Here is a 27,731-nt window from a genome sequence, read left to right on the forward strand (position 1 = left end):
TTTTGGGGTTGTGACCGTAGCCGAGCAGGCAAATCGAAATTCTGCCGATCTGCCCGAGACTCTTGAATAATATCACGTAATGATATAATATCATGACTTTAAAAAGTTTGCATCATGCAGCTTGAGCTAACTCTGCCAATACTTAATGGCAATCTGGTTGCATACAGTAGTCAGTGAACTTTGAGGTGGTGATGTTGATCGGATTAACTCCTCAGTACCAGCCCCGTTCCAGCGAATTTCTTTTCGAAGAGAGCATCAACACGTCTGCTGTGATCTTCAGACATGATGTTCTTCCAGTCACCGACAATCCCTGTAAAAACAATCGTAATGAAAATAAAATAAAATCAACATAAAGACTTTGTGACAATATGAAATATGGAAACCGCTTTCTTCTCACCTTTTGTCACCGTCAATGTGTTTTTATTTTGCAGTCTTGTTTGTGTTTCGTTGTTTGACAGAGCGTACGAACCTTTTCTAAAGAACGACTTGTTGTCACTCTCGTCAACCTCGTCCTTCAAGTCTTCAGCAAATTTGACGCTCTTTTTCATGGCGTCGAACGAACTGAGGGCGACTATCTTATCTATGACGTCATCTGGGAGCGACTTGCCCATGAACTCGGCAATCTGCACCACAGCTTTCCGCGGATCCTGGAGATAAGAAAATGAGGACATTATATCATTTATCAGTATTCTGAAGTTGTCTTAACCGAAAACATGCTTGCGTGTTATCAAAAATATCTTATTTTCTTTTACAGATGATTTATTGTCAGAAGTGCATGACTTATATATATATATATATATATATATATATTTATTTATTTATTTATTTATTAAACACTCGAATAAAATTTTTGACAAACATTTTAGCTCCCCTCCTCCATGGCCTCTCTCTCTCATTCTCTCTCTCTCTCTCTCTCTCTCTCTCTCTCTGAAGTGACGGAATATGGCTCATTGCACGCACAAGACTGAGGGATGTTCCTATAACCTACGAAGGTTTACCTGTCACAAATGTATCACTAGTAGTTATGTACATGTATGATGTACTGCATGCATGGTTGTTTTAATGTGTATGTACACAGGTTGACCAGATTAATGGAGAACATTCTATGTGGTATAGATATAGTACATACAGGATGACCAGATCAGAGGAGAATTTTCTAGGTGGTATACAATGTAGCTATACAGTACATGCATGTAACAGGAAATACATTATAGCTCACTCAATCTAGAATGATTTCACCCATTCCAGAAAGTTCTGGGAAGTGCTTACATGTTTGGCTGAGTGAGGCACTGTCCCTGTAGCCCAATGTGATTGGTAGTTATTCTTGGTAATGATGTTTTGTACATAGTTAGGCAGTGAGTCATCCAGGTTTCCTGGAACTTGGACTGGCTAGTAGGTTGGAGAGAGTTATAGAATGTGCTAGAAGGGGGTGAATGGATAGTATATAAGCCAGAGAAATTCTGCAGTAGGCAGAGTACCCAACACCTCTGCTCTGAGAGTTACGTCACTTCTGGCTCTGAAGCGACTTGTTATAGTCAGTCCTGTGTTACCTGCTGACCGGTTATGTTTGTGGAGATAAGGCCTGGGAGACATTTTGCCTGCAGATAATTAATTTGCCTACATTGAAGATAGACTCCATATTTTTATGTCAATGGACATTGCTACGGAAAAGCTGTGACGGGCTGGATTCCTAGCTGGACAATATTAAGTGAATCATCATTCAACGCATCAACTGGACGTGGTCGTCACAACATTTGGACTCTGCACGTTTCGCCGTGGACGTATATCGTGGATTTTACCCCGGATCTATACCGTGGACTATCGTAACCTGTACCTCTGGAGTTACGTCAGAGGAATCATTCATCGGTGCATCGCGGATCATTCGTTTGTGCATCAAGCATCGTATTTGGACATTTCCAGGGATATTGCGTGTAATGCGTACGTAAGTGATTCCATTACTGACTATATTTGTTTCTATTGATCATTATTGTACTGATGTGAAACCGATTACCAGTCTGTACCCACAATATCACTGTTAATAAACCGCCTGAACATCAGTTGATTGTTTCTTTTGTGCGATCATTCTCAGAGTGATTTTGGTCGTAACATACCATGTTCAGAGAAAGTTCCATTTAAGTCAAGCGTTTTCCCAACTTCAGTTTCTTTCGCTCATTTTGACTTGCCGGGGGTTGTTAACTCTCCTGTAGCTTCATGGTATTGTTTTTTAAAGATGGATCTTAACAACTGGAATAAAGAAGAAACGATGATAACTCTGACCTGTTTCATGTCTTCGTAAGTAAGAAAGAGGACATTTGGGTGATTTCTCAGCTTGGTCCAATACAGGGTGTGGTCAAAGTAGTCTCCTCCGGGCACTATGACATCAACATTAAAATAAACAAAGTAAATGTTGATATGTTGCATCAAATCTTGACAGAGCAATTCAGATTTGGCTTACTAATAACTGGGTTAATATTTACTATTTATTTCTTTGTTCTCCAGTCCTCACGTGCATATAAAGCTTTAGTGTAACGGTACAACGTTATAATCATGTTATCCTCAAAAAACCTCATGGAAACTGCGGCACCTTTAGATGGTAGATAAACAAGCGTCTTCAAGTGTTCGCAGTCGTTGTTTCAATTCAATTCAATTCAATTCAATTCAATAGTGTATTTATTTCCATCATCAAAAAGAAAAGAAAAAGTTGACATAATCCAAAGTGGTACAATTTTTTCATTTTTCTTACACTCGTCTGATAAAGTTTTTTTTTTTCAAATACAATATAAAGTATATGCACGAATGATGTCATAAAAAGGAAACAATGCACTTTGCCATGGCAACAAAAATAGTAAATAATCACAATGATGGAAAACTTACTTTCTTGGTTTTGTTTCTTGGTTGGGTGGGATATACTTAACTTTTTTTTTCGCAAATTTATTAAAAAAAACTTCAACATACTCTTATGAGCATTACATACTCAAGAAGAGAGCGATGTTCACAATTTCTTCATGAAACCCCAAACAAATCCATGTAGTTTGTACAATATGTCTCGCATATGTAAAAGCTGTCAAGGGAAGATGCATTCCGACGTAGTTTGTAAGTCATATTAATCCTTTAACGGTGGTTGACATTTATGTCTTTGACAGAATCTTGGTTCGGAAGATTTTCTTGTATAGGTGTATCCATGAAATCTGAGAAAATATAGTGGGAAAACTTATCGTCAGATATATGACACGTATACATTCATTTGGCCACATAAGTGATGCTAAATGTATCATGAACCAGCTTGAATATGCATTTGCACTACATGGCCTGGTTTTGAGTCACGTGTTCTTCGTGCATTTGGACTGGCCTCAGATCAGCACTTACGACATTATCATACGTGTGAGAATTACTCAAAAATCGTGCAAGGATGGTTTACGGCTCCATTTTCGGGTTTCATTGTCGCAATAAATGCTTCAGGACGAAAATGATAAAAGATTGATTAAAATGATTAAAGATAATGATACTCAAAATGGTGAAGATTGTTCTTTACCATTTTTATGTGTATCGCCACTATCTCTGTCAAAGGAAATGGTACGTGGGATGGAATGGCGAATATGAGAGCTTGGCCTCGGGAGAAGCACATGAAGACAGGTTGCACATGGTAAAGAAGGATAAAGAGTGTAAGTAAACGACACAATTATGATACCACTCACAGTCATACATGTGAGTTGAAATATAGAATGTTATAAAAAGAGGAGAGAGAATAAAAGTACTTGACCAGGAGTAATATAAAGAGAAAGGTAAGTATTCAAAGGGAAGTGACAGTTGTAAATAGAAGTGGCGTAGTAGAGTGGATCTTCTTACCGGGAGCACGTCACGAGACCGACACCCACGAGCCATACAGCCCACGAGTCATACAACTCACAAGTCATACAACCCATGAGTTACTTAGTATACAGCTCACGAGTCATACAGCCCAGTGGTTCGACACTAAGCTATAACCTTAACCTTCGGGTCATCGCGGAGGTCTTCCGGAAGCCACTGTGGCATCACATGAGTCTTGAGAATTCTGGGAGAATCGCGAGGCATGGCGTCGGCAACATCACAGCTTGTACGGGCAGTTTGCAGCAGTTGAAGAAGTTTCAAAATATTCGATCCCGTGCTCGGTTCGTTCTTTGCTTCCTTTGCAGTCGGCCACCAGAAACAAGACATAGGACATGTAAGTGCATATAAAAACAGGAGGTTAGAATCGCAGTGGTATAAGATACAGTCACGAAATCATAGGTTTCAATTATGATGATTGTTGCGAGAGGGTTACAAAAAAAAATGAGATAAAAACCTTGTAGAAGTATTAATTATTGAGCATAGACCTCTGTGCCGATCATTTTTAATATAAGATTTCTCGAGCCTTTTTTTTTCATGTTAGCTTTGTTTTAGTTTCCTTTTTGAGGGAGAGGATGTTTTGTTTTGATTAATTCTTTCGATGACTAATGTCTAGTGTGATCATCATGGGCCTCGTCACACATACGCGAAGACTGGCCGCCAACTCCCATAGCAACGAAAAATATTTAGCGGCCATCGACAATCATTCGGCGACCAAATCCCAAAATCTTTGAGCATGCAGCGACTGGTTGCCGACTATCATTACCGACCAATGGGAACCCATTTAGACGATAGTTTGAAAAGCGTTTCAAAGATCAGCATCGAAAACCTTTCAGCTGACTAAAACCGGTCGCCGAGCGGTTTTCGCTCATGACTTGTGACCATGGCTAAAACCGAGGCAAAATATTTTTTTTTACTTACATAATATATATCATATATATGTCTAATATACAAATAATCAGAAAGAGATGAAATGAGATTATAGTACTTTTTGCATGCACTCGAAATCTGGCATCTCCAAGAATTTTACTTCGTTCGTGACGTTCTTCCCTTCAAGCGCCTTCTCGTCCCCGTCCTCCCTTACGAGGTATGCGATTAGCTGGGCCCATGTGGTGCCTGGACAGGGGCAAGAGAAGAGACTAACATCAATGTGAAATGTTACCTTTCCGGTCAGCAATACAGATTATAATCATAATGATGGTCTTTAGAGGAAACCAAAACCCAAAGAGAAATGTGGATGGAGTGATAGCGCCAACATCAGTAGAACACATCAGTGAAAGTTTTGAGGAAAATTGGACAATCGATGCGAAAGTTATACATTTTAAAAATTTTGGTGATGGAACTACTGGTTGAGGAGACTACTAGAGGTAATGACGCTTGCGTGGTCAACAATGTAGAGAACATATAAAGGGAATTCCACAAAAATTCCCCTTTTTCATGAAGATTACACATTCCATCAACTTGATACTGACATAATTATGTTAAGGGTAGCAATTACTCCCCCTGCTTTCTGAGAGCGGTTAGTCAAGTGCTCTTTTATTATGCTAGAAAAGTGAATTTTTGTAGAATTCCTTATATATTTTCTTTAAATTGTTGTCTATACTTGACCTCATAACATCTAGTAGTCTCCTCATGCAGTGGTTTCAACACCAAAACTTTAAAAATTCGTAACTTTTGCATTGATTGTCCGAGTTTTCTCAAACTTTTCCCGATATGTTCTACTAATGTTGCTGCTTTCACTCAATCCACATTGCTCTTTGGGTTTGGGTTTCCTTTAATCTAGAGTAACTTCTGCACTGTTGCCACTGTTCCACCAGAGGGTCCTGACAAATATTATCACCCTATCTTTGCCTGGTAAGACTTCATACACCTAGGTCGAGAGGAACATGATGGGCAAGGAACATTTTGTATCAAGGACTTCACTAGATGGAATTCGAACTCGGGACCTTCTGACTGAAGATCTAATGTGCAATCCACTGTGAAGTAGTCCCATCACTGTAAGCATGCTTGAGTACTGAATCTGTATATATCAAACCTGAGTAAGTCAGAGATATGGTTCCATGACATTTGCTCCTGCGACAATTGCTCCCATAGAATATTTGCACGCTAAGCCAAACATAAATTCTGCCCACCAACATTACCCTAACCCGAATCCTAATCCTCACATCAAACTATAACTAAAACCCTATTACAAACCTCCATCTTACCATAAGTCCTCGACGAAAAAACGACCGGAGCAAATGTCGCAGGAACAAAATGTGTCACCCAGAGATATATGTACTGTATTTACCTTTCAACCACGCTGTCCGACCAAAATAGACAAAACAGTGAATACAAAATACTTTGATTTTGACTATAATTATGCACAGAAGAGTTGAAATAATCACCTGTTTTGGGGTAAGTGACGACGAAAACGTCGTCGGGCCGAGTTTTGAACGCCTTGGTCTTCTCGATGCAGTGGGGTGTCATGAAGACAGCGAGAATAACTCCGTCTTTCTCATAGCAAACACTCCTGGCGCACGCCGGAAGCTGGTCCATCAGGGACCTTCCAGCAGCAGCAGGGGTGTTGTCTATTATCACAAAGGGTCAGAAAAAGAGGGAGGAGTGTGTGGTTAGTCAACAGAGATCAAAGAAAAAGTCTCTTTGGCAAACGATAGCTACACATTCCTTCACCTTTCGGTCACACTGATTTCCCTTACTGGAAAGAATTAATGTGAGAACCACAGTGTGAAATCTCTCCACACTGTTAAATTCGAGTGTTTTAACGGTTACAGCTCGTTATTCCGAAGGTTCGTTATTCCGAAGGTCCGTTATTCCAAAGGTTCGTTATTCAGAAGATTCGTTATTCCGAAGGTTCGTTAATCCGAAAATGAAAAAAGGGTTTGTTATTCCGAAGGTTCATTACTCCGAAAATGAAATAAGGTTCGTTACTCCGAAGGTTCATTAATCCGAAAATGAAATAAGGTTCGTTATTCCGAAGGTTCGTTAATCCGAAAATGTAATAGGGTTCGTAATTCCGAAGGTTCGTTAGTCCGAAAATGAAATAAGGCTCATTATTCCGAAGGTTCGTTAATCCGAAAATAAAATAAGCGTCGCAGATCCAAAAATAAAATATGGCTTGAATTCCGAAAATAAAGTTAAATTCTTGTAGAGACAAAATACGGTGTTGTCATTAACATGTCTTATGTCTTATGTGTGCGTTGATACGTGTGCACATTATGTGTGAGTGTGTGTGTGGAGGTCAAGAGCATAGAACCCTTGGAATTATTTTTTAAATGCCAATCTTATCCGCCCTCACCCCCATTATCTGCGCCTTATAGCCTTGCGTTTATCAGTAGTCTAGAATTCATCATCATCATAACAATTCAGGAGAGGCATGTTCACTTTGAAAAGGGGATGCCTATTATACATGCTCATACTCTCTTTTTACACATAAACACACACGCACACACATTCAAACACACATGTAAATAGGCACACAAAAAACACATGAAATTCCACACAAACTTCTATCAGCGACGTAAAATGCCGTCGTAATTTGTAATTTCATTTGTACATGTATACTATTGATGAAAGTAGAGGTATTTTCTCCTCCAGAGGATGAGCTCGCCCCCTCCCCCTCCTTCTTCTCCTCTTCATCGTCATTATTTGAAATGATTACCATATTCGGCAACTCTAACATGTCTCAAACAGAAAAAAAATAACTTATATGCATGGACTTAAAAATAAAAGCTATCAAGCAAATAAACAATTAAATGTAATCAACAAGCAGATTTCAAATGTAACATATCTTTTAAAGGACAAGTCCACCTTCATATACATGTGGATTGAGGGAAGGCAGCAGTGTTAGCAGAACACATCAGTGAAAGTTTGGGGAAAATCCGACAATCCGTTCAAAAGTTATGAATTTTTGAAATATCTGTGCAATCACTGCTGGAGGAGAAGACTACTACAGTGTATGATGTCACATGCGTACAACGATATAAGGAAAATAAAAAGAGAATTTCACAAAACTTGACTTTTTGAATAAAGTGCACATTTCTTCGACTTGCTACTGACGTATGTTAAGGGTAATATTATTCCCCCTGCCTTCAGAAAGAGAGAAGTCGAGTGTTCTTCTGTTATGCGAGAAAAATGGAAATATGTTGAATTTTCTTTATTCTTTCTTTGTATCGTTGTACTCATGTGACATCACAAGCTACAGTAGTCTTTTCATCCAGCTGTGACTGAGCAAAAACTTCAAAAATTCATAACTTTAGAACGGATTGTCCGATTTTCCTTGAACTCTCATTGATGTGTTCCACTAATATTGGTGCATTCACTCAACCCACATGTCTATGAGGGTAAACTTGTCCTTTAATAAGCTATTCACTGTGAAGAGTGGAATGTAATCGAAATTGTCCTGTCGATCACACACTGGGTAAGAAATTATTTTTGCTTGAATTTAATGAGAAGTTAAATGCAGTTCTCCACTTTTTTTTGTGTGTGATATGGTAACACATGGAATTTATGTCGCTATGGTAACTGACAAAATATAAGCCAGTGCTATGTATCATTTCTAGCTGTCATAAACAACGAAAATTGCGTTACCACTCAATTATGACAGCCTTTGCCATGACACTAGTATATAGTTTTATTACTTTCGCAGGATTCTGAAAAAGTTACAGAGCCATGTTTGCCCTCGGTTTAAGCCCATGATACTTGCTGCTATCTACGCTCTTGTGTTAGACAGTCATCAAAAACTCTGAATCTCTTGTGAAGAGAGGAATTTAATGGTACTTGTCCTACCGATCACACACTTTGTCAGAAATGATTTTTGCTTGAATTCAATGGGAAGTTAAATGAGGTTCTCCTGTTTTAGCGTTCCAAAGGAATGTACTGTTTCTTTCTTTCATTGAAAAGAATGCTTCATCGCCCCCAGGTTAAGATTACGTTTCTTTCTATACCCCCCCCCCCCCCCCCCCCACTTCCCCCCTGCCAGTTCCTCCTCGCTCTGCCGTAGGTCGTTCAATTATCGGGTTAATATGAAATGCTGATACCGGTAACGACACCTTTCGCTGTGAATCTACTTATAATTACAGTTGCTATGCGTTATCATCATCGTTACCATCGATGATTATTTCCATTACTACCATCAATGTTACTTTTAATCTTGTCCATACGTATTAATTATTCTCTGTATTAATCTTATTGTCGTTACTGTTACATGTATTATCATTAAAAATGAGAGGGTGTCTGAAGGTAGGCTATAGAAAAATCACACAATCCCCTACGCTCTAGATTCAATCGCTCAGGTAAATGATATTGCTCAGAGTGAATTACGATCAAGACTATTCATCTACGCTACTTCTTCACGCAACACGACGTGCTTTACCTGAAAATAGTACACGTTTATCATCCTCCCCAGAGACAATATCGAATTTTCATTTCGAATTATCATAGCAATTATTTTTTTTAAATCACGACAACGTATTTTGTCATCACAATGAGTTTATTCTATGTTCGGAATTACGAACCTCATTTTATTTTCGGATTCACGAACCTTATTTCATTTTCGGATTAATGAGCCTTATTTCATTTTCGGATTAACGAACCTTCGGAATAACGAACCTTACTTCATTTTCGGATTAACGAATCTTAGGAATAACGGACCGTATTTCATTTTCGGATCAACGAACCTTCGGAATAACGAACCCTATTTCATTTTCGGATCATCGAACCTTGTGAATAGCAAATAAATAATACATGTATGTCATTTTCGGATCATCGAACCTTCGGAATAACGAACCTTCGTAATAACGCCACAAATGTTCGGATTAACGAACCCTTTTTCATTTTCGGATTTGATTGATTGATTGATTAAAAGGTCTCTATTCAAACAAATCTGAGTGGGCGACTAAAAGTAGAATTACACAGATATGCAAAGATTACATTAAAATAAAAAGAATAATATCATAATCAAAATAGATACAAAATAAAACATAACATTCAAACATACTGTATACACAGCTAATACGGTTTTAACACGACAAATTGCCATATAAATCTTAAATACAAAAAGGGGAAAAATAAATGTACATTTTGTGAACAGACAGGGTTCAAACCTTCATTAATTTTTTCAGAAGAAAAAACACAAACACATAAACAAAAACAAAAAACCCACTCAGAGCCAGAAAACAGAGCCTGGTAACCTAAATTACATCTCCCATAACAACTGCGCTTGCCGAAAGCAACCTCTCTGTTAGGGCCTATACCAATCCAAAAAATGACAAATCTGCCTGGGTCCTGTTACTCAAAACTTTTAAATTGTATATTTCTGCTATGAGTAGACAGTGAATCTAGACATTATTCTTGTTTTCTTTCGTGTCAAAAATATTTAAAAAAAAACAATGCGAAAAATATCCTTTGTTTTAGTTCTAAGAACACAAATGTATTTTGCACAGAAGCCAGAGGCATAGGCAAATATACGATAGAGTCGACGAAGTGCGTTTAGTAAAAAAAAAATAATACAAACATCGGCACGATCTTTCTACCGGTAAAAATAAGATTTGGCGCTATACAGTTTCCCTATATAGATACTTTTAAACAAATAACCCGTCGTAGCGTTTCAACAGTGCGCTAAAACCGACTTTCGATTCATCTCCAAACAGTCCCTTGCAAAACTCGTTGTCAGCCAAAGTCAGCGTTATCTCCTGAAAATATTTTTTTTCTTTCATAACCGCGTAAATTTTGACACGCCCTCTCAAAATCACAGTCGCAACGTTCGCTGCATGATTTTTGTGCGATGCAATGATTTGGTTCTTGTTGGCCAGTGCTTTGAGTACACTCGAAGTCAAAAATATAAACTTGCTCGAACCAGCTGCGTCTTGCAATTTACTGGTTTTATCGTACACTGCGACTATATTAGACTTTTTTATGTAACAGTTATAATCATGCCAGTCGAATTCGTTACGTCTAAAAAACAAACAAACAAACAAACAAACAACAACAACAATGCGAAGAAATATCCTTTGTTTCAGTTCTAACAGCACAAATGTGTTTGGCATAGCAGCCAGAGGCATTGGCAAAAATATGATAGAGTCGACGAAGCGCGTTTAATCAAAAAACTAGAAATGTCGCTTTGGCGACTGATGCCTCCGCCATAATGCCTGATCCTCCTAATAGGTGTATAGTACAATGTCTTCACAATGTGTCATCAGTTTCACATAACTGCCAAAATATTGAAATGACAGGTTTGTCAGAAATATCTTGAATATTCACTTTCCTTGAACTAGGTTTGCTATAATTGTTTAAGAGTGCAGGTAGACATATTTGGGGAATTGAGGATTTTTACTTGACTTCTGATCAATCCTTTTATAAGTTTATGCATTGAGTAATTTTCAAGGTATGAAGAAAGAAAGTAATTACGGTACAAATATACTTCTTTTTGCATTTAAACTTGGCCTTTGACCCTTAACCTTTGACCTTTAACCTTCTGGCTGGAAATTTCCCAGAGAATCTCCATTAGGTAATACATAGTATATATTCAGTTTTAAAACTAATAATGCAAGCATTGCATATACTAGTATATGAGGGAACTAGTAAAATTTAGATAAGTTGACCTTGACCTTTGACCCATGACTATTGACCCATGACCCGTAAATTCCCCAGATAATCCCTGCCAGTCAGTACATGCGTATGTACCAATTTCCATGAAGATACATTGAACCATTTGCGAGAAAAGTGAAATTGTAACATTTTCACCTAACCATTGACCTTTTGACCTTTGACCTTATGACATGAAACTCTCTCTGGAGAATCTTTATGCAGTAGTACATGTCTACACTATTGTTTCAAGAAAATACCCTGGGGCATCGCATGGATATGGGGGAAATAGTAACATTTTTAGCATTTGACCTTGACCTTTTGACATTTGACCTCTTGCCAATGTCACTAAAATCTACTCAACTAATTGCCCTATCATACATCATCCTTGCACAAAGTTTGGTGAAAGCTGCTTCATCCACTTTTGAGTTAATAACGTAAACAGATAAATTTTAGAATTTGACCTTGATCTTTGACCTTTGACCTCTGTCCGATTTCACTGAAAAACGAATCAAGTAATTTTCTCATCATACATCATCTTTGGACAGAGTTTGGTGAAATCTGCTCGATCCAGTCTTGAGTTATCGCGTAAACGGATACAATTTCATAATTTGACCTTGACCTTTGACCTTTGGTCTTAGGCCAATTTCGCCCAAAATCTAATGAAGTAATTGCCCTATCATACTTTACACTTGGACCAAGTTTGGTAAAATTCCAGTCAATATTACTCAAGTTATCGCGTAAACGAATGCGGACGGACGTACGTACGGACGGACGGACGGACAACCCGAAAACATAATGCCTCCGGCACCACTTCGTGGCGGAGGCATAAAAAGTACAAGCATCGGCACGATCTTTCTACCAGTGAGAATGAGATTTGGCGCTATACAGTTTCCTTATAAATACTATTAAACAAATAATCCATCATTAAAATCCACGTTCGATTCATCTCCAAAACCCCCCTTGCCAAATTCGTTGCCACCATTATATATTCGTTACGTCTATAAAAAAAAAACCAAACAAACAAATAACAAACAGTAAAAACACAGACGTGTTGTTTGTGTGCGTTTCTGTTAATGCTGTGCAATCATTTCGTCAATTCGATGGACATTCTTCAGTCTTGCATAAACGGCATGTCAATTCACACTTCAGAAATATTTTGTCGTACGCGGCCGTACACGATGCACAAAAACAAACCTAAACATAAAAGCGTTTATTTTTTAAAGTCAAATCAAAGTGCTCTTCATGAGTCTGTAGAAATAGCGTGTGTTCATGATCTTCTGGGCCAGCGTATATCTATGGTTAAAGGGGAAGTCTATAAGATTTAAAAAATGTCATATCATGTTGTATATAAGATTGATAGCTAACATGTCTAGGTTTGTGGAATTATTGTTGTGCTTGAGCAGAAAAAGCCGCTACTCTGAAAAAAACAACATATCACTCAACAAGGATACTGACATAGAAGCTCACATATTTCAAAAATGTACCATTGTAAATTCCATTACATCGCCTCTGTTTATGCATGCCTTCTTCTTTTGTTCTGCTTGCTGGAGCCCACACTCATGCTCTCATATGGCGAAGCTGTCATGTTTTGTCCTTGTAAGTTGTCTTAAATTCTCGTACACCTGCCACCTAACTCCATCACCCTATCAATTCACCCCTTTCACTACCATCATACTTTCATATCGCCCCCATTCATACAGCGATTCATACCCTCATCTTTTTACATCTTCCCCCATAGCAAGGGACAAGCTGTCATGTTTTTGTCCTTGTTATTTGTCTTATATTCTCGTACAACTGACACCTAACTCCATCACCCTAATAACTCCCACCTTTCACTACCATCATATTTTCATATCGCCCCCATTCATACAGTGATTCACACCCTCATCTTTTTACGACATCTTCCCTCAGAGCAAGGGATTAAGTCCCCCACTCTATCTATACACCATACAATAGGACATGTTATCTATATCCAACACACAATAGGACACACTCTCTCTACCCATACCCCCTACCTATTCTTCTTGGGGGAAAACATTTGGGAATCGGAACAATTTCAGCACATTTCCACATTAATCTTGTGGGAAAATACCCTGCTTGAAAGCAATATTGATAATGTGACATAAAGGAAAACATCTCATATGCAAATTCACGAATTATTCTCATTGGTAAATCATTAGACACAGTTTATTTTCGGAAACTCAGCTTACGCAACTTATTGAAAACATCATATTGGTTGTACAACTGGGCATTCATAAGGTGAAGGCAGATATGCAGGTAACTGTGATCTATCTAGTTCAAAAAAAAAATCGGTTATTACAGATAAAAACATATCATTAATATAATTCGTTACATACTCAGAGTTGTGGCGTTCCTTTACACTGCTATCAGGTACATCAATCTGCATTTGACATTGAACTCCTTGAGTCATCAATTTAATGTGTCGGTACCAATCAGCAAGATTATTCATTTTCAACCTTTGTATTCTTTCATTACAAGATTTATCCTTGGCTACTTAGACTGCTTTTTGCACTTTGCTTCTAAATATTTCCACATTTTGACATTCTTATTAACAAACACTTTTTGTCTTTCTTTCATCAATAATTTAATTTCACAATTTATCCATGGTTTATCATTCTCATGAATATTTATATCTTTAACAGGCAAAACGGATCTATTCGGTGCTTTAAAACCTGCAAAAACATATTGCATATTTCAGAAACATCAATGGTAAACGGTAGTATAAAGTTCTTCCCAAGTATGCTGCGTTATCCAACTGCCAAACTCACGAATACCACTATCAGTTAATGAATGTTCAGATTTATAATGCTGGTGTAGGGGACACCAGAGAATGCAATTGTGATCGCTCATCCCAAGAGGCGACAATCTCAATTGAATCATAAACATGACTGAAATTAGTGATAATCTTAAAATCTGAAATATTCCCACCTCTTGTGGGTTTATTCACAACTTGCTTAAAATTCTCTAACAAAAGTATTTGGATAACATCCAAATCATTAAAATCTCCAGCCATAACAAAACATGCATTTGGATATTTTGTAGCAAAAAAAAAAAAAATCCAAACTAGTTAGAATATGATCAATATATAATTCAGAGTTTTTTAGAGGAAAATATACTGTACACACAATAAAACTTGAAATTGACCGAGGGAGTCGGAGGTCGCATATAAATCCAAATAATTTCTATACCAACAGGGACTGAAATGAAGAGACATCTCGGTTGAAAATTGTGTTTTGTATATGAAGCGACTCCACCACCCTTTTTGTTCATACGTGATCGAGAAAAAGAAATAAAACCAGAAAGAGGAAAATACCGTGTACTCAATCGGTGTACTTTCATCAAGCCAGGTTTCTGTCAAAACCAGGATATGAACATCATATTTTTCCATAGTAACAGCTATCTCGTCATATTTATTGCTAAGAGAACGTACATTTGCTAAATAAACATTTGGCAAATCATATCTTACCTCTTTACTCAACTGTGTAACCGGTTTTATTTTTTTTTTAATTCTGTGACTTAATCTTTCCTTTCCAAAATTCACACGTGTTTTTGGTACTGGTAATGGTTGAAGAATCGAATTTCGCGAAATACCTGTATACAAATTCTGTTCAATTTATTTATTTTCTTCCATTTCCTTTGCTTCCTCTTTGAGGCTTTCTTTTTCGTGATATTCCTAGATCATAAATTCTTTTCCAAACTGTATACTGTAGTTCAGGCAAATGCTGAGGAAAGCGTGGAATCTGGCGACATCTTGGAACCACCGACAGCTGACCGAGGCACGTTGTTTGTTGAAATATTGATGAGGGGGTGTTGAATGCAAATATGGCGAAGAAGTACACGCATGGAATCCTGTAATAAGCAATCATTCAGTATTAGTCTGGGTGCCAGAGGCTGAACCTTGTTTTACCGTCCACCCAATGTTTTTTGATGGTTTTACCCTATTTCGGGGGTGCTGAATCCGATTCCGGATGATGCAACTCTTGCATCCTTGAGGGTTTTGAGATATTCAAGATGGCCGCCAAGATGGCCGCCAAAACCGGAAATTCCCACGTATTTCCTTCTAAATGGTGAGATATTGAAAACAAGTGATGGTTTTACCCTATTTCGGGGGTGCTGAATCCGAATCCGGATGATGCAACTCTTGCCTCCTTGAGGGTTTTGAGATATTCAAGATGGCTGCCAAAATGGCCGCCAAAACCGAAAATTTCCAGCATATTTCTTTCTAAATGGTGTGAAATTGAAAAGAATTGATGATTCTCCCTATTTGGAAGGTGCTGAATCCGAATCTGGATGATGCAACTCTTGCATCCATGGAGTTTTTGAGATATTCAAGATGGCCGCCAAAATGGCCGCCAATTAAAACCAGAAATTCCCATGTATTTCCTTCTAAATGTTGAGAAATTAAAAACAATTGATGGTTTTACCCTATTTCGAGGGTGCTGAATCCGAATCTGGATGATGCAACTCTTGCATCCATGAAGTTTTAAAGATATTCAAGATGGCCGCCAAAATGGCCGCCAATTAAAACCGGAAATTCCCTCGTATTTCCTTCTAAATGTTGAGAAATTAAAAATAATTGATGGTTTTACCCTATTTCGAGGGTGCTGAATCCGAATCTGGATGATGCAACTCTTGCATTCATGAAGTTTTTGAGATATTCAAGATGGCCGCCAAAATGGCCGCCAATTAAAACCGGAAATTCCTACGTATTTCCTTCTAAAAGGTGAGATGTTGAAAACAATTGATGGTTTTACCCTATTTCGAGGGTGCTGAATCCGAATCTGGATGATGCAACTCTTGCATTCATGAAGTTTTTGAGATATTCAAGATGGCCGCCAAAATGGCCGCCAATTAAAACCGGAAATTCCCACGTATTTCCTTCTAAAAGGTGAGATGTTGAAAACAATTGATTTTTTTACCCTATTTCGAGGGTGCTGAATCAGAATCTAGATGGTGCAACTCCTGCATTGTTGAAGATTTTGAGATAGTCAATATGGCCGTTAAAATGGCCGCCCAAAACGGAAGTTCCCATGTATTTCTTTCTAAATGGTGACAATTTGAAAGCAATTGGTGGTTTTTATCTTATTTTGAGTGTGCTGAATCCGAAGCTCAAGATACAACTCTTGCATCCTTAAGGGTTTTGAGATGATAAAGATGGTCGCCAAAAATGACCGCGAAAAACGGAAATTCATATGTAAACCCCCTATTTCCTTCTAAATTGTGTAAAATATAAAACAGTTGGTGGTTTTACACTATTTTGAGTTTGCTGAATTTGAAGCTCCAGTATACAGCTCTTACTTCCTTGAGGGTTTTGAGATAATAAAGATGGCCGCCAGAATGGCCCCTAAATGGCCGTCAAAAACGAAAATTTCCATGTGAGCCCTATATTACCTTCTAAATGGTGTAAAATTGAAAACAAGTGGCGGTTTCACTCTATTTCGAGGGTGCTGAATCCGAACCTGGTTGATGCAACTTTCGTGTTCTTTTTTAAGGGTTTTGAGATGTCCAAGATGACCGCCAAAATAACTGTCAAAAATTGGTAAATTTTAGGCCCTATTCAGCACCCTCGATCTTGGTTGTTGAAATTCGTCCATTCTTTAGGGTTTTTAGGCGTCCAAGATGACAGCCAAAATAAGTGGCAGAAATTCCAATTTCAATATATTTTTTCTTAATGGTAAAATTTTTAAAATAAATTGATGGTCTTACCCTATTTCGAGGGTGCTGAAGGTCTTTGAAGGTTTTCGGACATCTATAAATGTCCTGTATGAACGGAAACTCCTTAACATGTTCTTATACTGAAATGGTAAAGTATTGTGCTCCAACGCGAAGCGGGAGATTAAACCCATGCAGGGTGAAAAGCAATGATTCGTATTCTTGAATTCAACTCAGTTGAGCGAATTTGTCAAATCAGCCAAAATTTATTGAAAGTCAAAATGACAGTCACAATGGTATTGTAATATACTGAGATATTCCTATATGTCTCAAACGGAACTTTAACACGTACTGGAAAAAACAAGAAGTGATATTGACATCATACTGAAACGTACAAACGCAAAGAAAGATACGATTGAAAATGTCTTTATGCATAATTGTTATGAAATAATGCTTGTGGTCTCCAATAATATGGCTCCATAGATATAAAGTTAATCCTTTTCGGCTATCAATAGAGTAAAATTAAATTATGGCATGTTGGTATTTGGTGTTGAAACTTGTCTTGTATTCTGACGAGTCTCGCCTCGTATTCTTGTGAAACTTGTCGCATATTCTGATTAGGTCATTGGAAATGGTTGCATCCATGACCACTATAGTAGATATCAATAAGGGTAATTTCAAAAGCACTCTGCGCGATTATGATGTTCGTAAGTACTGGATTATCAAGTATTACCTTCCATGTTGTCGTTTGATTTTTATTTAGTTTTGTTTTCCAAGGCGCGTTACCTGTGATTTGTCCGTCCCCTCGTGTGTGTTTGTAATAGACTATATATACATATATACATACATAATGTTACAAAATTGAAGCATAACAATAAAAATGTCCCACTCGTGTCTTCAACAATGTCATCAAGACCACCAATATAAACCAAATAACCAATTTGAGTGTTCATGGATAAAGAGATTAAAACTGCTCATGGATTAAGGCAGGTAATGTTGGGTAATTTCAGTACACTTCTTTACATCACTATCACAATATGATTTAGATGAACATGTCTTGTCCATTAATTGTTAGTGTTCAAAACTTATCCATTATATGTAGAGGAAATTACAGTGTAATCTTGCAATTATTCAACCGCATCTGTAGACTTGAAGGGTTAATTATTGCTGGCACACTTGTATCGTACCAACTCAAAGATATCCAGTAGAGCTGGTTTCACTGTATATACAGCAATTTCAAACTGTGCCATTGACGAAAACCATCAATTGTTATCAATTTCTCACCATTTATAAGAAGGAAATACATTGGAGTTTCCGTTTCGGCGGCCATTTTGGCGGCCATTTTGACTATCTCCAGGTGCATCATCCAGATTCGGATTCAGCACCCTCGAAATAAAAACCATCAACTGTTTTCTATTTCTCACCATTTAAAAGCTAATACATAGATATTTCCGGTTTTGATTGGCGGCCATTATGGCGGCCATTTTGGCGGCCATTTTGGCGGCCATCTTGAATATCTCAATACCCTCAAGGATGCAAGGTTTGCATCATCCAGACTCGGATTTAACACCATAGAAATAGGGTAGATCCATCAATTGTTTTCAATTTCTCACCATTCAGAAGGAAATACATGGGAATTTCCGGTTTTAATTGGTGGCCATTTTAACAGCCATTTTGGCGGCCGTCTTGAATATCTCAAAAACTTCATGGATGCATGAGTTGCATCATCCAGATTCGGATTCAGCACCTTCCAAATAGGGAGAATCATCAATTATTTCCAATTTCACACCATTTAGAAGGAAATACGTGGGAATTTCCGGTTTTGGCGGCCATTTTGGAGGCCATCTTGAATATCTCAAAACCCTCAAGGATGCAAGAGTTGCATCATCCAGGTTCGGATTCAGCACCCCCGAAATAGGGTAAAACCATCAAAAAACATTGGGTGGACGGTAAAACAAGGTTAGACCCAAAAAGTGGCTTTGGCGGCCATTTTGGTGGCCATTTTGGCGGCCATCTTGAATATCTCAAAATCCTCAAGGATGCAAGAGTTGCATCATCCAGATTCGGATTCAGCACCCTCGAAATAGGGTAAATCCATCAACTGTTTTCAATATCCCACCATTTAGAAGGAAATACGTGGGAATTTCCGGTTTTGGCGGCCATTTTGGCGGCCATCTTGAATATCTCAAAACCCTCAAGGATGCAAGAGTTGCATCATCCAGATTCGGATTCAGCACCCCCGAAATAGGGTAAAACCATCAAAAAACATTGGGTGGACGGTAAAACAAGGTTAGACCCAAAAAGTGGCTTTGGCACCCAGACTATATTCACATGAAGCTGATGACTGGAAGTTGCAGAATTCCACTTATGCTTTGCCGAAACACTGTCTACGGACGGTCAATTATAAGAAACAGTTGTACGATTATTACCCACGCCGATGAAAATCGGCAGGGGGTTATGTAAAGGGTTCCGTATGTTTGTTTGTTTGTTTGTTTGTTTGTTTGTTTTTTTGTTTTTTTTTTGTTTGTTTGTTTGTTTGTTTGTTTGTTTGTTTGTATGTTTGTTTGTTTGTTTGTTTGTTTGTTTGTTTGTGTACAAGATAACAAGAGAACGGGTAAACGGATTTGCACGAAATGTTCAGGGAATGTTTGGATAATGACAGGAAAGAATCGATTAGATTTTGGTGATAATCGGTTGACCCTTGCAAATTCTGTGTGACCTTGAAGTTTTGACCCCATGGTATAGTGACCATTCCGAAAATTTCCCGTTTCTCACTTTGCGATTTTCCGCTACCATACGAAGACATAAACTCCCCAACGATCCGACTTCGCTGCTCAAATGTTCGTAAGAATTCCGAAATTTACGTTTAGGCCTATTTGAGGGACTATGTCCTTCTAGATTTATGAAAGTTCGTTCTCCGTCATCACGAACTGGCCCGTATTTTGATGATTTTTCAAATCAACATTGATTGTTTTTTTCGTTGGAGGAGCATTTTGCTCGGTCGCAGTCACACTGCACGATATGCGCGCTCAATGTCAATGCGTGTGCAAGGCCGCTGAAAATGCATCGCGCTCTACACTGTTGGTGCAAAATTGCACCGGGGACGTTGCGGCGCTCGTTGGTGGGCTAATACTGGTGCAGTAGACATTTGCATTCAACCCTTGCATTGAATAATTCCCGTAGACACTAATCATAGGGGTAATTGCCTAGGGGGTACGTAAATTTTGTTTTTCTTTTTTGCTTTTGTGGATACCATCAAAGATCGTACACTCATACGACCTTTGATATTTGATGATTTTTCAAATTAACATTGATTGTTTTTTTCGTTGGAGGAGCATTTTGCTCGGTCGCAGTCACACTGCACGATATGCGTGCTCAATGTCAATGCGTGTGCAAGGCCGCTGAAAATGCATCGCGCTCTACACTGTTGGTGCAAAATTGCACCGGGGACGTTGCGGCGCTCGTTGGTGGCCGAATACTGGTGCAGTAGACATTTGCATTCAACCCTTGCATTGAATAATTCCCGTAGACACTAATCATAGGGGTAATTGCCTAGGGGGTACGTAAATTTTGTTTTTCTTTTTTGCTTTTGTGGATACCATCAAAGATCGTACACTCATACGACCTTTGATATCATCACACTCTCGGCTTGCTATAATCAAAATATCCCGCAAGAAAACGGCGTATTTCTCGATTTTTAGCGCTTTTTCCGCGACCCGTCGCGTAGACAATACTCTTAAAACTGGACTTAATTCGCGCGCGCTTGGAAAAGTTCCGATTCTGCACTTTTGACGGTGGAATTTGGGATTTTCGATGGATTTTTGGAGGAGACTTAAGGACTTTCCTGTACGTGAATGAGTGTTAATACCGTATGTGTAATTATGTGATTTGCGTGTGATGTGACTGTAGAACCAAAGATCGTACACGTCAGTGTACGATCTTTGGTAGAACTCACTGGCTGGTGATAAAGCACACTGGCAATTAAGTGGCCGAATTCTGGTAGATGACCGAATGCACATTATGTTTACCCCGACTTTGTACTTAGGCGTGGGTCTGCCGCCTTTGACGGCCCCTCTCTAGTTAATGATGTTTTGCCGTTGATGTCCAGGATTGGGTTCTATATCTCCACAGATGGTAAGACACAGTTGAAATGTTGCTCTCGTGTTTGCACAGTATTCTATGCAAGCCCCTAAAAATTTCAAAGGTTTCAACTGACATTGTGATATCTTTGATCTTGAATTGAATAAAGCTAGGTTACTCTCAGTACTTGTATGTGCACAAACAGATAACAGAGGAAATAATACGATGGGCCAAGTTCGAAACATCAGTGAGTGTGTTACAACAGATTCCACTAGCAAAATTGGCTAAAAAACCTTGGTTCCTTGCATTTTCAGATTTCCAAGAGTATACCAGTTTCAGGTTGATGTGTGAGGGCTCAGGGACCATCACGCATTGAAAGCTATTATAGAACTAGGCTTACTGGCTTACTTGAAGTGGGTGGGTTCAGAGCTCACCTCAGAGTTGAGTTGTTGCATTGTGCAGGTACGAAGTCTCAAGTAAAACCAGTTTAAGATTGTAATAAAACTGGTCATTGGTTGACGAACACGGGTATACATATTCACTGTAGTAGCAAGGGAGCTACCAACCTCCTTGGTAGTAGTGTAGCGTGACAAGGCTACAGCAAAAACGGCGGAGTGTGAAAGTCACTTACGTAATGTGATGGTTGTGTGAATCCAGTCCGTACGCAGGGGGGTGTTTCACAAAGATCTAAGTTTGACTTAAGTTATGCGTAAATCCCCAAACCCTGCGTAAATCCCAAAAACCTGCGTAATTTTACGCAGGAATTTAAATCCTGTTTCACAAAGCTCTAAGTCATGCGTAAGTCCCACCAAGTCCTGCGTAACTTTACTCATGGCCTGAAGCCATGAGTAAAGTCAGACTTACATTCCAAAATGGGAAGTTCAAAAGCATAATCAACTTCTAATATTCATTAATTTCTTCCACTTTATCTTATCCTGAGTGAGATGGCAGTATTTTTAACAAACTAGAGAATCACTAGTTTGGTAGAGGGTCTACTCCTACACAATTTCACTGAACAATGATCCAAATTAAAAATAGTCATACTAAAATAGATCCCTACCTACTGATAGTTTGAACTGTTAAACTAAAATATTAGCTCATTACTAGGGTCCTAGAGCTATAGAATCTACATGTTACTGGACTTTGGAAATGAATTATGTCATGCATAATAACCCAAATACCTCCATGTTTGTTCATTTCGTTGCCTTTTTTCAAGACGATACTCACAATGTAGCGTGCTATGTTCGTACTGTTAGAATGTGCCAATTCTATTTGAAAGCACGTCGTATATTTGACAGATGATCTGCAGTTCTTTTATCTTATGGGTCAATAGCATTAGGACCTTTATTTTCTTCTCTTGCTCAGCAATGTGTCATGCATAATAACCCAGATACCTCCATGTTTGTTCCTTTCGTTGCCTTTTTTCAAGACGATACTCACAATGTAGCGTGCTATGTTCCTACTGTTGAATGTGCCAATTCTATTTGAAAGCACGTCGTATATTTGACAGATGATCTGCAGTTCTTTTATCCTATGGATCAATAGCATTAGCACCTTTATTTTCTTTTCTTGCAATAACCCAGATACCTCCATGTTTGTTCATTTTGTTGTCTTTTTTCAAGACGATACTTACAATGTTATCATAGCGTGCTATGTTCGTACCGTTGAATGTGCCAATTCTATTTGAAAGCACGTCGTATATTTGACAGATGATCTGCAGTTCTTTTATCTTATGGGTCAATAGCACTAGGACCTTTATTTTCTTCTCTTGCTCAGCAATGTGTCATGCATAATAACCCAGATACCCCCATGTTTGTTCATTTCGTTGCCTTTTTTCAAGACGATACTCACAATGTAGCGTGCTATGTTCCTACTGTTGAATGTGCCAATTCTATTTGAAAGCACGTCGTATATTTGACAGATGATCTGCAGTTCTTTTATCCTATGGATCAATAGCATTAGCACCTTTATTTTCTTTTCTTGCCCAGCAATGTGACATGCATAATAACCCAGATACCTCCATGTTTGTTCATTTTGTTGTCTTTTTTCAAGACGATACTTACAATGTTATCATAGCGTGCTATGTTCGTACCGTTGAATGTGCCAATTCTATTTGAAAGCACGTCGTATATTTGACAGATGATCTGCAGTTCTTTTATCTTATGGGTCAATAGCACTAGGACCTTTATTTTCTTCTCTTGCTCAGCAATGTGTCATGCATAATAACCCAGATACCCCCTTGTTTGTTCATTTCGTTGCCTTTTTTTCAAGACGATACTCCCAATATAGCGTGCTATGTTCGTATTTTCTTTCTCTCGTTCTACCTCTCTTCTTTTCATGAAGAAATAGCTGACAATCTTTCGCACCGTGTTATGACCATAGCCTGCGTGACGATTACTTGTGACATGAGATAGGATTTTTTTTCTTTGCTATCCTCTGAATAGGTGGCGTGACATCGGCTATCAGTTCACCGAACTGTAAATTTAGTGCACAACTATGGCACGTATATTGTAATGCAAATCTTGGAGAATGAATGAAGCAGTGTTGCGTTATGTAATAACGTGTTCAATTGGAATGGTGTCATGCCTTTATTCCGGGTGTTACTCATTTTCCCTCTCTTCTCTCAACAAAGTGAATTTGAATTGCATTGACTCTATTCTTTTATATAAGATGCCATGACACGCCACGAATTTGGTTTTATTTTCCCCTTTTCTTTTGAAAATAGGGTAACCAAACTGCAGGCCTTGTTTCATCATGTCATGTCCATGGTCAATGGCGTCACTTTCTGTCCTAGGGCTGCTGTGTTTTTTTTTCTTCTCCTTTTCTTTTTCCTCTTCCGCAATTTCTAACTCCCGTGTCATCCCTCAACTTGGTGGCGTAATGTTGTCGGTTTAAGTAAAATAAGTAATGGTATATGCATATATACATAGAGTTTTTTATGTAAGTGAAAATGGGTGGGTCATGAGGTGTCACTTAGCTTCGGTTCTAATTTCAGGCGCTCCACCTGGTGGAGTAGCGTCAATCTGATTCTGTGATGAAATGTAGGTATAATGATAAATGATATGGATAATTTGTTTGAAAAGAAATGTTAAGATGACGTATTTCCAGAGTTTAGTATTTAATAATGTAATGGATGTTTGACTTCTGTTTTTTTTTTTCTTCTTCTTCTTCGAGGATTGGTTTAATCTTCTTTCCTTCTCCTTTGTTAGGAGATTTCTAGTTCTGGCTCTGAGTTGACGAATAATTTGATTTTTATTGAATTTATAGTTTTGGTTTGGCAAACTTTGATGGGGTGGGAAGGGCTCTCTTTCTTGCATGTTGTTCACTACTCATGAATAAGAGCTAAAGAATTATGTGTAATAGGATGTATTTTTTTCTTGTCTTTGTGCTGTCCTTGTTTAATGTCGGTAATAAGCTCTCTTGTAACCCTTTCACCTTGTCATCTTCTCTTACTACCCTCTCCCCCTTCTACTATTCCTACTTCATTCTTTCCGCAGCGATGCTCGCATTCTTCCGTTATCCCTTTTCTTCTGTTCTTTGGGTCATCACCTTGTGCACTCGAACGCACTCTGCATGGTTCTCGCTGAAACTTGAGTTCGGTCTTGCCATTCATCCTTTATATTTTAGATGATGCAAATTGAAAACTTTGGGTCATCGCCTTGTGCACTCGAACGCACTCTGCATGGTTCTCGCTCAAACTCGAGTTCGGTTTTGCCATTCATCCTTTATATTTTAGATGATGCGAATTGAAAACTTCGCTTTTAGTTTTAATACTAAATGACGACGAATTTTTTGACATGTTTCATCAAGACCCTGTATCATATACAGTGAATGACCTAAAAAATGATGAGTATCCTGCTGTTTAAATTTCGATTTTTTTTTAAACGGATGTAGAATTTAATGAGGATAATCATGAACAAAATGTAAGTTCCAAGTGTTATACTATGAATCAGTTCAAATCTTTAACCGGACTTGCTGCTTGTTTTTCATTATTGCATTTGAACATTAGGAGTTTGAATAAGAATTTTGATATTTTTGTTGTTTTCTGGACAATACTCATGGTACATCTTTTTTCTATAATAGGTCTTAGTGAAACATGGATTACTCAGGATTCTGCTTCCGCATATTCTATTCCAGGATATGATTTTATAGAAAATAGTAGACGCGATAGAATGGGCGGAGGTGTTGGTTTATACATCAAACAAAACCTTGATTATGTTATGCACAAAGATTTAATGTGCATGAACGGAGTTGTCGTGTCATTATGTGTTGAAATCAAGGTCGCCCATGCCAAAAACATACTTGTATTTATGATGTATAGACCTCCCAATTCTAACACCCAAGATTTTTTGGATTATTTGCAAATTTTATTCCATAATTCAGTATTTCATAATAAAGACTGTTATATCATGGGAGATTTCAATATAGATTTATCTAAGTTTCAAACAATGAATACTGCTCAATTTTTTCTTGATATCATGATGTCCACATCTTTTTTACCCCTTATAACCACACCAACTCGAGTAACTAATCATTCGTCAACTCTTATTGATAATATATTTTGTAACATTAACCCCTTACCGGTTTCTGGTATTGTTCTCTCAGATTTATCAGACCATACCCTATTTTCACTCACATACCCCTTCAGAAAAAAATTACCATGAATGACCCGGTGTCAACTTTCCGAAATGTGACACCTGGAAATATAGAGAGGTTGCAAAATGACCTCGGTAATGTGGATTGGTCTTCTGTATATAATACCGAAGATACAAATGAGGCTTATGATTCGTTCATGAGTACTTTAATTTCGCTTATGGATAAGCATGTTCCTGTTGTTAAAAAGAAATCTAGAAATTATAGGAGATCCCCTAGACTTCCATAGATATCTAGGTCTTTACTGCGATCAATCAATCGAAATAATGATTTGTATTATGCTGACAAAATTAAACGTACCCAGCAATCTCATGATAGATACACTTCATATAAAAACGTCCTCACACAAATATTACGTTATGAGAAACGGGAATATTTTACTAATCAGATAAGTTTGTTTAAACATGATATTCAAAATACTTGGAAAGTTATCGATATGGCTATCAACAAAAATAAAGACAAACCCCGTATTTCATCAATCAAATACGGTGATTTATTTGTGATGATGTTTCCTCAATAGTAGATTATCTTTAATCAGTATTTTTCACAAATAGGAAGTAATCTTGCCCAAAATATTCCACATACTCATTTGAATTTTCAAGATTACATGTATTTAGAATTCCCGAATCCTAGCTCATTGTTTTTCATGCCTTTGCACAGAAATGAATTTTTAGATATATAGATAAAAAAAGCTCTGGTTATGACGACATTGATAATCTCCTTTTAAAAAGTATTGTTGATTATATCGTTGATCCATTTGTACATGTATCTAATTTGTCTATAAGTAACGGTGTTGTCCCTGAGGCTATGAAAGTCTCGAAAGTAATTCCTGTCCATAAAAAGGGGGAAAGGGAAGATGTCTCCAATTATAGACCAATATCCCTGCTAACCTCCGTTTCGAAAATGTTAGAAAGGGTTGTTTACACCAGACTCTTGAAGTTCTTGGACACTCATAAGATTATTTCTGATCATCAGTTCGGATTTCGGCAGAAGCATTGCACATCTCAATCCTTACTTTCCTTGACAAGGTTTCAAAAGCGATAGATATATTTCATCATACTATTGGAGTCTACCTTTACCTCTCCAAGGCCTTTGATACCATAGACCACAACATACTGCTTCACAAATTATCACATTATGGTATCAGGGGAAAGGCCTTGGAGTGGTTCACGAGTTACCTTACTAATCGAAAACTATTTGTATTTATCAATGGTCACGCATCGACTATGCAAAAAGTTAACTGTGGTGTTCCTCAGGGAAGTTTACTAGGTCCCCTAGGTATTTACTCTTTATGTCAATGATATGTTAAATTCGTCAAACATCCTCTCTTTCTTATTATTTGCGGATGATACTAATATGTTTTTATCTGATTCTGATTCTGATCGATTAATTGATACTTTAAACAGTGAATTATGAAGTTACTCCATTGGATAAGAGCGAACACACTGTCAATAAATTTGCAAAAAAAAAAACTAAATGTATGTTGTTTAGTAATTCGCTGGAAAATTTACCGAGAAATGTTTTTCTGGAAGACACGGTCATAGAAGAAGTCTCTTCCATCAAATTTTTAGGTTTGATTCTGGACAATAAACTTACCTGGGGATTGCATATCGCTTATGTCTGCATGTCGTGTTAATTCAAGGAATTATAGCTATTATAAACAAAATTAAATTTGATTTTCCCAAAAATTTACTTTTTATGTTATATTCTACTTTGATCTGTACTCGCATGGGGAAAAACTTTTTCTACTTATACAGAAAGATTATTATCACAGAAAAAAGCTCTTCGTATCATTTGTCACGAATCGTGGAGAAGTCATGCTAATAACTTATTTCACAAAAATATTATTTTGAAAATGTATGATCTTTATCGTT

At 37.8% G+C, this 27,731-nt stretch overlaps 1 protein-coding gene across 1 annotated transcript; it reads right to left on the minus strand.

Moving 5' to 3' along the window:
- Nucleotides 1–203: 203 nt before the first annotated feature.
- Nucleotides 204–27,466, minus strand: LOC139737980 (sulfotransferase 1B1-like). Its single transcript, XM_071648645.1, has 6 exons — nt 27,454–27,466; nt 6,252–6,434; nt 4,853–4,980; nt 3,991–4,164; nt 470–647; nt 204–310 (listed from the first exon to the last, which is right to left on the minus strand). Exons 1-6 carry the CDS (start codon nt 27,464–27,466, stop codon nt 204–206), a joined length of 783 nt encoding a protein of 260 aa, XP_071504746.1.
- Between the last annotated feature and the right edge of the window lie 265 nt (nt 27,467–27,731).

The sequence above is a fragment of the Diadema antillarum genome, unplaced genomic scaffold (genome assembly GCF_040938485.1).
Source record: "Diadema antillarum isolate AM-2024a unplaced genomic scaffold, OU_Dant_1.0 seq00000718_RagTag, whole genome shotgun sequence".
Classification (NCBI taxonomy): domain Eukaryota; kingdom Metazoa; phylum Echinodermata; class Echinoidea; order Diadematoida; family Diadematidae; genus Diadema; species Diadema antillarum.

Excerpts from the sequence above, each read along its gene's own strand:
- LOC139737980 (XM_071648645.1), bottom strand. Across the intron at positions 648-3,990 it reads ACCTCCGCGATGACCCGAAG|GATCCGCGGAAAGCTGTGGT; the intron begins GTTAAGGTTATA and ends TCTTATCTCCAG. Across the intron at positions 311-469 it reads CAAGTCGTTCTTTAGAAAAG|GGATTGTCGGTGACTGGAAG; the intron begins GTTCGTACGCTC and ends TTGTTTTTACAG.